The sequence below is a fragment of the Micromys minutus genome, assembly GCF_963924665.1.
Source record: "Micromys minutus genome assembly, chromosome: X".
Classification (NCBI taxonomy): Eukaryota; Metazoa; Chordata; class Mammalia; order Rodentia; family Muridae; genus Micromys; species Micromys minutus.
Window position 1 is genome coordinate 28,845,966 of NC_137970.1, and position 14,304 is coordinate 28,860,269.

The window sequence follows — 14,304 nt, forward strand, 5'->3', positions numbered from 1 at the left end:
AAAAAACAAGTAGAATACCTGCTTTCTACATCCTTCACTTTTCAACCAAGTCTAGAGAAAATGGATAGAACATATTTTTTTAGTCTCCTGAACTTACAACCCTAAAATGGCAAATTGTAGCAACAGGAAAATCTATGATAACTTTTTACAGAAATAAGATGTCACCTTTTCTTGGTTCATCTAAGAGAATGACAGAGGATTTGGTAAACAGGGAAATGGTGTGGTTATATGTACAGGATGCCAGAGACATGATCCAAGAGCTACACACATGCTGGTACCGGGAAAGGTCTCAACAGGTATGACAGCACATCAGAAATAAGAAGTAATGTGTCTTTCTTGGCCTTAAGAGTCATGAGAGGTTTTAGAGTCCTCAAAGTACCTCAGGAATTGTTTAAAACTGCTTGAGAACTATTAAAGTCTGAGAAGTTTCTATCAAGTATGGCTGATGATTTAGATCATCAGAGTTAGTTCTGTGATGCTACAAAGATAGGAACAGCCACATTAGAATTGTTCCTGGCAATGTTGTGAAAGACAACCTGACCTCTATAATTTTGGCATTTTAAGAAATACTTGGGGGTATAGTTGGACATGGAAATCTTTCAGGAAAAACAAACACATTGGCTGAGAAACACTGTTCTTGAATATAGCTTCATTTTTCTCCTTCCATTGGAATTTAATGTGCTTGTAAGTCTTTAAGGTAGGTGAATTTTTTTTTTTACAACTAGAGATGCACTTGAAATATTTGACACAATCTCAGAAACACCTGTGGAAACTGAAGTATGTGCAGAATCCAAAGCATCACCCACTGATGATTTCTCTGAAGTTTCAGGAAAACTTTTCATTTTAGATATGCCATGTCCCTTAGGAGACAATACTACAGGGTAGAAAAGAGAATGTCTTTGCCAGCTCAAATACTATTAGAAGGCTGCCTTAGTTAAATTTTTCTATTGCCATGATAAAATATGAGCAAGGCAAAGGAAAGCATTTAATCTGAGAGTTTACAGTTCCAGAGTGCTAGAGTATGTGACCATCAAGGCAGGGTTCATGGCAATAGGCAGGCGGGCATAGTGTTAAAGCAGTAGCTTAGAGGTTATATCTGATCCATAAACATGAGGCAGAGAGGCAGACAGGCAGAGAAAGGGGGTGGCAAGAGAGGATATGCACGAAAATCAGGAATGGCATTGGCTTTTAAAACCTCAATGTCCACCCTCAGTGACACATCTTCTCCAACAAGGCTACACCTCCAAATCCTTCTCAAACATTTCCAGCAACTGGGGAAGAAATATTCAACTCTCTGAGCCTATGGGTGACATTATCATTGTACCATATTCCACCTCATGGTCCCCATAGGTTTGTAGCCATATAATAATGCAAAGTATTATTTAGTTCAACTTCAAAGATCCCCATAGTCTTTCAATATTAAGGCTGTTTAAAAGTTCAAGGTCTGTTCTGAGATTAGAGACAATCTTTTAACTGTAAGCCCCTGTAAAATTAATACGGTATTACATACATTCAACATGCAATGACATAGAATACACAAATTCCATTCCAAATGGAAGAATGAGGCATAGTAATGAAATACTATCACTAGCAGGGCAAACTCCAAATCCTTTAGTTCTGTTAAGATGTCAAAAGGGTCAGATGGCTCTGCCCTTCCAGCTTTGTTGACTAGAACGCATTTATCTCTTGAACTTGTTCCACTACCTATGTGCATCTCTCCTTGGCAGGTATCCTACAGCTTTCTCATCTCCAACATGCTGAGGTCTCCAATACATTCCAGGTGTCACTTTCAACAGCTTCATGCAATGGCCTCTCTTGGCCTCCATGCAGATAGACTTCCCTGTCACAATCCTGGCCTCAGCAGTTTCCTTTAGTGGTGTAAGAAGATTCCACAATCCCTTTACTCTTGTATCTTTGAATCTAAAGAGAGACCATGTGGGAAAGGCAGCCAAGTTCTACTGCCTGCTTGGGAAGTAACCTGGCCTCCTCCTTGGATTTTATTTATATAAGCTTTGATTTATTTGTTATTTAGGAACAGATAATACATTAAGACTTTTCACAATTGCAGGATTACTGGGATGGGATCTTGTCCAGTGGTCACCACCCTCTTTATTCCATTTCTCCTTATCTCTTTCAGGACAAACCAAGACTCCAACATACAATTTCCTGGTGGTCATTTTCTCCTCAAACCAAACGTGTATTTATTATTTCTTGTAGCCCTACTTGTTTTTGTTTTGTCCTATTTTTGACCATTATAGATCTGCATAAGAGTGATTGCTACTAACAACATAACAGAGTCAATATTTGACTGTCTTGAAATCTCTTCTGCAAGTAAAATTAATGTAAAACTATTCAATTTAGCTTCACAGAGACTTTCAGACAAGGGCATAAGCAAGCCACAGTCTCATTCAAAATATTACCAGAAGAGCCTGTAGCCAACCTGCTAATATTTCAGTCTGAAATCTCTTGAGCTTATACAAAACATCACCAGACCAGCCTCTAGTAAAGTTTCTAATACTGTTCCTCTCTGAAATCTCATGAGTTGGTGATACTATCTTCTAAGCTGATACTAGGATAATTCATTAAGCTCCATTTATAGGATTCAATGTGTTCTTAGTCCAAAGTACTAAAGACTTCCATATCCCTCCAAAAAACAGCATGACCAGGCTTGTTATAGCAATAATAAGCTACTCCCTGGTACCAACTTCTTAGTTAATTTTCTATTGCCCTGACAAAACAACTGTGATAAAGGCAACACACCAAAGAGAAAATTTATTTTGGCTCACAGTTATATCGAGTTAGAGTTTATAACCATTATGGCAGAAAGCTTGGCAAAAGGCAAGCATGGCATTTGAGCAGTAGCTGAGAACATATCTTGAAACACAACCATAAGGCAGAGACAGCCACAGAGCATGGTTCTCCCTTTTGAAATCTCAAAGTAAAAAATCTTATTTTTTCTACAGAATTATTTATCTTAGTACTTAGGAGACAGAGACAGACATATATTTGAGAGTTGGGGGGCAGAATGGTCTATATAATGAGTTCCAAGCAGCCAGAGTTACATAGGAGAGTGAGGGAGGGAGAGGAAGGGCGGGAGGGAGAGAGGGAGGGGGGGTTGAGATTGATTTACTGATTTTGGAATAAATCTAAGAAAGGAAGTGAAAGGCTTGTTTGTTATATAATAATATTTTAAGGTACAAAGAAGGAAATTAAAGAAGATGGAAAGACTTTACATGCTTATGGATTGGTAGGAACAATATAGTAAAAATGTCCATCCTACCAAAATTAATCTGAAGAATCAATGCAATCTGTAATCCACATCAAAATTCCAATAAAAAATTCATAAAATAAAAAATCTTAAAGCTAATATTAAAACATAGAAAGACCCAGGATAATCAAAACAAATCTAAAGAGTAAAGAAGACTGCTGGAGGTACCACCATTCCTAATATCAAGTAATATTACAGAGGTATAGCAATAAAACAGTATGGTACTGTCATAAAACCAACACATAAATTAATGGACTACAACCAAGGGCCTGGATATTATTTTACCCTGTTATAGCCACATCATTTTAACAAAAGGGCCAAAAATATATATTGGAAAAAAGATAGCACTTTCAATTAATGGTGCTCATTCCACTATAGAAGAATGTAGAAATGTAGAATGAACAAAACTATACTCTAAATGGATCAAGGGTCTCAATGTAAAATTCAATACCATAAATCTGTTAGAGGAAAAGGTAGGGAATGTACTTCTAATTGTAAATGCAACCAGATTTTGTGAACAGAACTCTAGTAGTTGCAGATATTAAGATTAGCAATTGGTAAATAAGACCTCCTGAAATCATAGCTTCTGTACAGCAAAGGATCCCATCATGAGAGTGATGAGACAGTCTGCAGAATGAGAAAAATTGCTTATAATCTCAGAGGGCTATTTTTTAGAATATAAAAAGTACTCCAACCTAAGCATCAACAAAATAAACTCAATGAAGAATTTTGGCATGTAACTAAATAGGCTTCTCAATGACAAAATACAAATGGCTTAGAAACATTTAATAACTTTTCAATATCTTTTGTAATAAGTGAAATGCAAATTAATTCTACATTGAGGTTTCATATTTCCCAAGTTTGAACTGCTACAATTTGAAAAAGGGAGTTAGACAACAAATGCTGGTGTGGATATGGCAAAAGGAAAACACGTATTCAATGTTGTTGGGAGTGTAAATTGGTAAAACCAATATGGTAATTAGTGCAGATTGTCCTCGAAAATAGATTGATCATGTGACCCAGCTAAAACACTCCTGGGTTTATACTAAAAGAACTCTATATCCTGTTACAGGGATACTTGTTCATCCATGTCCATTGCTGCTCTATTCACATGAGTCAGGAAATGGAAAGAGTCTAGATGTGCATCAACTGATGAGTGGTTAATGTTAATGAGGTACTCTTGCACAGTGGGATATTATTCAGCTGTTATGAAAAATGAATTCATGAAATTCACACGTACGCACAGACAGACACCCACACACTATGGATGGAGCCAGAATTGACCGTGAGTGAGGCAACCTGGATGTAGAAAGAATAATATTGTACTTTCTTGTTTATATGTGAACTCTAGCTTTGAATTTTCACATATGTGTTTAAGTTAGAGTACTTATAGAAGTCAGAAAAACAGGAAGGAGCCATGCATGTGCTTTTAAAAGAAGGTATAAAGAATACAAGTGGCATGAAAGGGAAACAGAAAATAATGGAGGAAGAAAGGTTTAGTGGGTTAAAGAGGGCAGGAAAGAAGAGAGTTTTCAGAGAGATAACTAACACTAAGAACATTTGGAAGTCAGATGGAAGCCTCCAACTGTACAAACTGTACAAGCTTCCTGAAATATATACATACATAAAAAGTTCAAATAGGGCCTCTTATAGACATGATAGGATATTAAATAAAAAGTCAGTGCCAGGAAAGAGTTACCTCTTTTGATATGGTTGTTCAGTGGGGTTTCACAGACCATTAAATATTATAACTGAAGATATTACTATTGCTCTTGGTTATTAACCAGAATTGATAGGAAGACCCTACTTGCTCATGGTACCACATAGAGCATAGAAAAATCAAGCTGTTTTGAGCTGTAAGCTACTGGCTAGCTTTCCTAGTGCTGGATGGTGCTAGGTACACTACTAGGAAAGAAAAGTAATCATTTATCTTACCTAAATGTGATCCCTGGAAGCTACTGTAATTAGGATCTGTCAGATACATCCACTGTTACAATAGGATTATGAATGTAGAATGTAACCAATCACTTTCTGATTTATTTAAGCCTTCAGAAAATAGAACTTGTGTTTGATATGTTAATGGGGCCAAAAACCTGAATCTAGTTAGGTCTCAGGTCTTATTACTATTTTTCTGCTAAGTGGACATAGTATTAAAGTGACTATTCAATGATTAGTGCAAATATCCCTCAACTCTCCCTAGAAAAGCTTCTTTCTGCAGTAGAAGAAAACTTGCAGAAATTACCAAAAATAATCAAGGTATAGAAAATGATATATTACAGAGTGCTCAGCCTAATTGGGAATCTATACTATACTGTACTCTTGAGACTAGGGGTCATCTGAAAAGAGGGGGCAGAAAAATTGTTATGATCTGGAGGCAGTAAATAAAACAGTATTTTCTAGATATAATTTGGCAATTATATATATGAACTGACAATAGCTGTGATGCACAGATTAAACCAAACAAAATCCTAGCCAGGATATGAAAAGAAGTCTAACCCTAGCCAAGGAACTGCTGGCAATTAGAATTTGTTGGGAAAAGAAGAGCATAATTTCTTCAGGAATGCAGCCCTTGGGAGCTTATGCTTCAGTAGCTACTCCTACATGTATGCACATACTAGCAGAAATATATGGACTCTGGGTTTAAACAGCAACAATAATAGAGAGTGAACCCGTGAATTTGGGAAAAAATAGTATAAATGTATAAGGAGATGGAGTGGGGTGTGGTTTAATCAAAAGACACTAAAATATATATATGAAATTCTTAAGAAAAATATCTAATTTCCAAAAACTTAATTTATGCTATACTGAATGACAAGCTTCTAACATAAAGTACATGTTCAGCTCTTTTTCACCATATAGTAATGAACAATACTGTAAAATACTTGATTCTTATCACCAAAGTTGTAAACTTCCTGAAAACATCTGTTCTTAGGAGCATAATTCTTCAGAACTATTCTCCATGACCATATTGTTATTTTCTCACATTTGCTTACACTTTTCTTAGTTTGTAACAATGCAAAGCAGAATGGATAGGCCCATTCTAAGTTGCTTTTTTTTTAATCCAAAGGAAAAGAATGACAGTAGTATATTTCTGAAAGGAATCCAGTGCTCAAGTGCCAAAAGTAATAAACTAATCATCAGATATGGGTGAATTTAACTTCCTACCCTCAACACCATCAAACCAATAAGACCATATATCATAAGTGGTAAGTGGGGGTTCTTCAATTCTGGTGTGTGTAAATGCTATTTACCTTTAGAGGCTCGCCCAGACTTTCTGGGAACCTTAGATGAGACAGGAGCAGAAGGTTGAGGATGCAGACACAATCGCTTGAAGCTTCTCTTTTCTTTTAATTCCTCATTTTCTGTTTTTTTTTTTAAAAAAGGTACATGTTACAATTACTATAGTCAATTATTTTTATATTATCTGTATGGAGTATTTGTTTTAAAGTAATTTGTGTACTATAACTTCACCAACCTGCCAATTATTTGACTATCAAAATAGGTTCACTGTATCCTATTATGTATTTCTACTGATATATAATATTAAAGACTTGGACCAGAGGGATAGCTCAGAGACTAAGAGCCCTTATTGCTTTATCAGATCATTGGAGAACAGAACAGATTCCAGCACCCACATCAGACAGCTTACAAATGTCTGTAAGCTCCAAGAGAGCTGATATCCCCTTTCTGGGCTCTGTAGGCACTTTCAAGCAAATACATACATACATGCATGCATGCATGCATGAATGCATATATACTTACAATGTGTTTTTGTGTATGCATTTTCAATAATTTAGAAGAATTTAGAGAGGTACCTGTCTACATTTAGCCTATGGACTCTCTCTCTCTCTCTCTCTCTCTCTCTCACACACACACACACACACACACACACACACACACACCAGGCAAGCATTCTACCACTGATTTATATTCCTGGATGACATAATTTCTCTTTTGATAAAGAATCTCACTCACTGAGTTGACCAGGCTACAATTAAACTCAATCAGTACAGTGTCTCATGCAGGTCTTAGACTACCTTTACCTCTTCTGTGTTTGAGATTACAAGTCTCTGTGAATATATATGTCTGTACACTATTTTCTCAGAACCTTATAAAGAGGAAAATTGAAAATCAGAGGGATCAGTAATTTTGGCCACAATTATAATTAATGCTAATTAACAGCAGGCACTAGATTAAAATTTAGGTCTTCCAGACTTTATGTTCTTTTAGTATACAGTTAGAGTCAGCAGTGGAACCCGGGTTTGATAAATTCCAATATCTTATAACTACTGTAATTTTATTCAAGAATTTCCTGTATCATAACTTTATTTCAAAAGGATCATTTGGCAATTATAAAAGCAGAGAGAAACCATAAAATGGACTCTAAGTAGTAAATCAATTTAATAAACCAGAGAATGGGCCAATATAGTTCTGCATAGAATGACGGTACTGAAAAGGAAATGGGAGAGGAAGGAATAGACAGGAGAGATATCGCTAATGCAGAGGCAATAACATTTATGAGGAAAAAATGAAAATAATCAGGAGGCTTAGAAAATGAGTACCTGGAGATGATATCCAAATTTTCTACCCAACTGGAATGAAAATTTGAACCACTGGACTTGGATTAAATATGTGGTGGTAATCATATGAAAGAGCAACAGACTTTATTTCCAAAGTATTGGCAAGAAAGCTCAGACAGCTTTCTTAATGTAGAGATTAGAAAGAAGAATATCACCTTTGGTTCTATGGGACAATATCATACTTATCTTTTTATTCAGCCATCAGACAGCTTTCTTAATGTAGAGATTAGAAAGAAGAATATCACCTTTGGTTCTATGGGACAATATCACACTTATCTTTTTATTCAGCCATCAGACAGCTTTCTTAATGTAGAGATTAGAAAGAAGAATATCACCTTTGGTTCTATGGGACAATATCATACTTATCTTTTTATTCAGCCATCAGACAGCTTTCTTAATGTAGAGATTAGAAAGAAGAATATCACCTTTGGTTCTATGGGACAATATCACACTTATCTTTTTATTCAGCCATCAGTATGAGAATCTTATGGAAGACAGGTAACCATAGCTAATTTTGAGAAAACCATTCTTTATAATCTAAGGGCTCAAAAGTCTTTGCTTATTTCTTTAGATTAGTAATGTTAAAGCCATGGCCCAACCTAACAGAAAATGTCTAACTATCACTTAGCCACAAAGACACAAAGCAGAATGAATTGGCTTTAATTCTCAAGTTCATTAGGAATACGGTAAGAAATTAGTTTCTCACTTTAAGTGAAGAAAGTATAATTCTATCTATTCATTTTTTTATTAGTTAAGTGTGGCTTGAGTAGAAAAGAGAAACTCTGAAATACCCACATTCTTTCCTAAGTGTAAATTGCAAAATAAAAGTATATTAAAAGTCAGCAGAAAAGACACTTGGTATGCAAACCTGATGATCTGAGTTCAATTCCTGGGACGCATGCAAAGAGAGAAGGAGAGAACTGACTCCACAATCTTAATTTCTGACCTTTACCTGCGCACTGCTTTCAACTTCCATCTATCATATACTTACATACATGTGTGAATGCACACGCGTATGCACGCACACACACACATTCTTAAATGTATAATATACATTAAAAACTTATTTTATTACCTGGTTGGCTTTGATCAATGTCTGTAGCAGAGGTATGAACATGAGCCTTAGGTCTGAAAGGCTGGCTACTCAAAAAATTGTCACATTGTAGGCTACGGCAGAAATTTTCAAGAAAGCGAAGTGCAAATGATGCACTATTCACTGGAGGGAGCTGAACAGTATGAACTTTCCCATCAAAGAAGGCTATGGAGTGGGAAAATAATGTCAGTCATCAGTCATCTTGTAGACAGATGGGAAATATAATAACAGAAGAATCAGTTCAAGAAATGTGCTTTAAGTTTACTTTTTGGTTTTGAAATTTAAAATGGAATTAACATCAATTTCTATTTAAAAAATATATATATAAACAAGGTAACAAAATGGCTTGGTTTACAGTAACCTTTCTACTCTAAACATGAGTACAAAGTACAAAAGTTTATACAAAAGTATAAAATCATGATAGGCACCATCTACAATTCACCTCTCCTCTTAATTAAAAAAAAAAAGATGTTTATGGTGCTTGAGACTAAACTCAGGGCCTTGTGTATGCAAGGAAAGCACACTACTTCTGTGCCTTTTTACTTTACCTTTATTTTACTTTACCTTCACAAGGTTTCTTTTTGAGTCACACTATTCTTTAAAGCTTCTTAAAAGGTAATATGCCTAAATAGCTAGCTTAATAGAGAAAAAGTGTACATTTAATTTGAATTTTTAGTATTATACTGATAGGAATTGTCTATTTTGGTTTTTGTTTGAGCGACAACAGTATTTGTCCTGTCTATAAGAAGTGCAGGGACAAAGACTGGAGCACAGACTGAGGGAATGACCCACAAATGACTGGGCCAACTTGACATTCATCCCATGGGCAATAATCAATCCCTGAAACTATTAATGATACTTTGTTATACTGTACAGAAGCTTAGCAAAACTGTCCTCTGAGAGTCTTCACCCAAGAGATACAGATACTCATAGCCAAACATTAGAAAGAGCTCAGGAAATCTTCTAAAAAACTGAAGATAGGACTCCACAAGAAGACCAACAGAATCTAATAATCTAGACTCTGGCGGACTTCCATAAACTGAACCACTAACCATAAAGCATACAAGGACTATACCTAGGATCCCTGCTTATATATAGCAGATGTGCAGCTTGGTCTTGATCAGGTTTCCCCAACAATTGGGAGTTTACTCTGACTCTGTTGCTTGCCTGTGGATCCTGTCCCCCTAATGTGGCTTTCTTGGCTATGCACAGTGGAACAGGATATACTTAGTCCTGCAGTGACTTAAGGTGCCACGGCAGGTTGGTACTATTGAGGGAATCTCACCCTTCTCAGAGGTGAAGCCAAGAAGGATTGGGGTAGGAGCAGTATGAAGTAGGGCCTGGGCAGGGGGCTCTGATCCAGATTTAGAGTGAATAAATAAATACATACATAGATGGAAAAATAATTAGATTAGCATACCTGATATCATTTCTCCTCCTCTATTATCTTGCTTAAGAAATAGAAACACATTCTTGGTCTGAATGGCACAATCCACACAGGCCTGCACAGTCTGCCGGAGAATCACATTCACAGGACCTGGGCCGAAGTGGTCAGGTAGCTGCTGAACTTTCTGTGGATCCAGGTAGGGGCCACAATCCCCATCTTTATTTATATGCACACATACTTGAAAAAATATATATGAATAATTAGATAAATTCTGTGAAATTTATTTACATAATTGCCATGTCCTACTCATGACTTTAAAGAAAACTTAAATACACTTCATATTAATGCTATGTCTGCTACTAAAAGCATGCAGATATATTAACATGTTTATGAAAATTAATGAACATGCAAATAGTAAAAAAAGTTTATCTGACATTTATGAATATACTATTCAAACTGATTATATAAAACTTATGATTGAGAATACATGGGAGCATCATAAAATCATTTTAGATTATTATTACAAGACATGTTACAAAATGAAAGAGTAGTTTCATGTCTTTAAATTTTGATGTTTCCACCAACTCCTCGAGTTCTACCCACCCAACTTCACTGTGCAAAAACATGCATTCCCTTTGAAAACTGGTCATCCATACTCAGTTATAGTTGACAATCTTGTATATCACCAATAGTGTATGTCAACTGCATTTTCTGAAACACTCAAGTTACTTAAGGTATATGTAATAGTAAATTCAAATGACATGAATTTTAAATATGAAAATTAAAATGCTCCTTCTATACATGCCTAACCTCACTGAGGAAAGTTAAAACTTTTTTCTTTGTACAAAATTTTCTCATTTATAATCATGGTATTAGTGAAGATATTTTTATCACAAAAATCAACTGCAAATCAATGTATACTACATGTATAAACATACTGAGATAACTTGCTGATGGGATAAAAGTCTGAGCTTAAAATTCATGTGTAACTTAATATACAGATTATACACAAAAGCCTGGAGGTAGTATAAAGCAATAATTTGGGGGTACTTGTATTTTGATTGTAACCTATCATATGAAGTCATGTGGCTTTTCCTTTCTGTCAGTACTCAAAATAATCGGACTTTAAATTCTTGGATTATATAGATCAAGTTGTATTCATTAAAAATCAGAAATTAATAAAAATGAGGTGTGCAAATAGTCTTTAAAAACATTACTTTGAAAAAATAATTTCCTTTAAGTGATAAAAATTGTAAGTAAGAAAAAATACAAGAGTATGAGGCTGGTAATTAAGGATATAAAGAAGTAATAGAACATACTTATTTACACAGGAATGGGGGGATAGAGAGATGATTCAAATGGTGAAGAACACTGGCTGCTGTTTCCAGTGGTCCAGAGTTTGCTTCCTAGCATCATATGGTAGCTTAAAAATGTCTATTATCTGTAGTCCCAGGGGATCTGACATCCTCTTCTGGGAACTAGACACACACACATATGGTGCAGAGATATACATGTAGGCAAAAAGATGGATAGAACTAGAGAATATCATCCTGAGTGACGTAACCCAATCACAAAAGAACAGATAATATGCAGTCGCTGATAATTGGATACTAGCCCCAGAAAGCTCCGAATACCCCAGAAACAACTCCCAGACCATATGAAAAAAGGAAGACAAAAATGTGAAAGCCTCAGTCCTTCTTAGAAAAAAAATAAGTGTATAGCATCCTCTCAGAGTGTGGTACACCTAGACCTTAAATCATTAATAACACAAGAGCTAAGAATGCCTTGTGGCAATCCTTGGTATTTAAAAGCCATTATATTTAATCTTTACACACCAAGAAAACTTTGACTATTTCCATGTTACTTTTGTTTTATATATACTTTATCCTCATGAACTAGTAAGTTTTCAATTAATACTTCCAAACCTTTAAAAGAATCAACAACTGACAAAAATATATTCATATAGTTTTATACAAAACTGCTTTTAAAATGTGTACACTTATCACTGTTTTTTAAAATAAAGTTGTTAAAAAATAAAAATGTATAGGAGATAATAAAAAGGATTCACTTTGGTCTGTACACTATCAAACCTATAAGAAACAAATTTGAAATCACCATGTCCTTTGACAGAAAAATTTATGTACAAAAGGCACGAGTCACCCTAAAAAATACATAATACAAAATGATGAAATATTGTGAAAAAAGAGAAGAATTTGATAATGCCACAAAATGTTAGACATTGTTTTTCTGGGGACATGGTTTTGCTTAACATTAAGCTGAACTATCAATGTACTAAAGTATATCAATACTTTATATATTTCCACGATGTTAAAAACACTGAAATCAATGCTAAATAAAATATGTAATTTTTATCACTGTTTTGAAATTACTAACATACCTGTAGACATCACTATTTTAGATGGCCCTGCAGAAGTCTTATTAGGTGAAGAATTTCTCATCAGTGAACTTAAAGAAGCTGAAGATGTAGAGGAAACAACTGGAATATTTTTTTCCTGTTTAAAAAACATATGAAGAATACAGTTATATACAAGTATATGTTTTCAAATGCATTAAAAAGTATTTCACATTTCAAAATCAGTATATTTTATCATTAAAAAGGTAATTTTAGAAGCAGCCATTAAAAGTCTCCCAACAACACCAAAAAAAAAAAAAAAAAAAAAAAAAAAACAAAAACAAAACGAAACAAAAACCCCAGGACCAAATGGATTTAGTGAAGATTATATCAGACCTTCAAAGAAGACCTAATATTTGTTCTATGAAGGTACAATTGTGCTTGTACCTAAATCACACAAAGGCCCAACAACAAAAGAGAACTTCAGACCAATCTCCTTTATGAACATCAATGTAAAAATACTCAAAATTCAAGCAAACTGAATCCAAGAACACCTGAAAATAGTCATCCATCATGATAATGTAAGCTGCATCCCAAGGATGCAGGGATGGTTCAATATACAGAAATCCATCAACATAATGCACTATAAAAGCAAACTCAAAGAAAAAAAAAGATCATCTCATTAGATGCTGAGAAAGCAAAATTCAACACCCCTTCCTGTTAAATCTTGGAAAGCATAACTTCAAGGCTCATAACTAAACACAGTAAAAGCAATATACAGCAAACAAGTACCCAATATTAAACTAAACAGAGAGAAACTTGAAGCAATACCACAAAAATCAGGGACTAGACAAGGCTGCTCATTCTCTATCTATTGAATATAGTAATTGAAGTTCTAGCCAAAGCAATTAGACAACAAAAGGAAGTCAAAGGATACTAATTGGAAAGGAACAAGTCAAAATATCACTATTTGCAGATGATATGGTAGTACACTTAAGTGACCCCAAAAATTCTACCAAAGAACTCCTACCGCTGATAAACAACTTCAGCAAAGTGACTATATATAAAATTTAATCAAACAAATCAGTAGTCTTCCTCTACTCAAAGGTTAAACAGGCTGAGAAAGAAATTAGGGAATCAACATCCTTCACAATAGTCCCAAATAATATAAAAATTCCTTGCTGTGACTCTAACCAAGCAAGTGAAAGATATTTATGACAAGAGCTTCAAGTCTCTCTAAAAAGAAATCAAAGAAGATCTCAGAAGATGAAAAGATCTCCCATGCTCATGAATTAGCAGGATTAATACAGTAAAAATGGCCATCTTGCCAAATGAAATCTACAGATTCAATGCAATACCTATCAAAATTCCAACTCAATTCTTAATAGAACTGGAAAGAGGAATTTGCAAATTCATTTGGAATAACAAAAAACACAACATATCAAAAAACTATTCTAAACAATAAAAAAAAAAATCTTATGGGGAAATCAGAATCCACCACCTTAAGCTGTATTACAGAGCAATAGCAATAGTGATAAAACTTCTATGGTATTGGTACAGAGACAGGTGGGTAGAATATAATGGAATAGAATTGAAGAACAAGAAATGAACCCACACACCTAC

General features: G+C 34.9%; 1 protein-coding gene across 1 annotated transcript in view; it reads right to left on the reverse strand.

Moving 5' to 3' along the window:
* Positions 1–14,304, reverse strand: part of SCML2 (Scm polycomb group protein like 2) — a gene marked incomplete at both ends in the record, with an annotated part of 113,581 nt that overhangs the window by 3,871 nt on the left and 95,406 nt on the right. The window contains 4 exons of the mRNA XM_080910052.1: positions 6,520–6,630; positions 8,924–9,106; positions 10,362–10,565; positions 12,727–12,841. Of these exons, the coding sequence (XP_080766178.1) occupies positions 6,520–6,630; positions 8,924–9,106; positions 10,362–10,565; positions 12,727–12,841 (613 nt within the window). The remainder of the gene's footprint in view (positions 1–6,519; positions 6,631–8,923; positions 9,107–10,361; positions 10,566–12,726; positions 12,842–14,304) is intronic.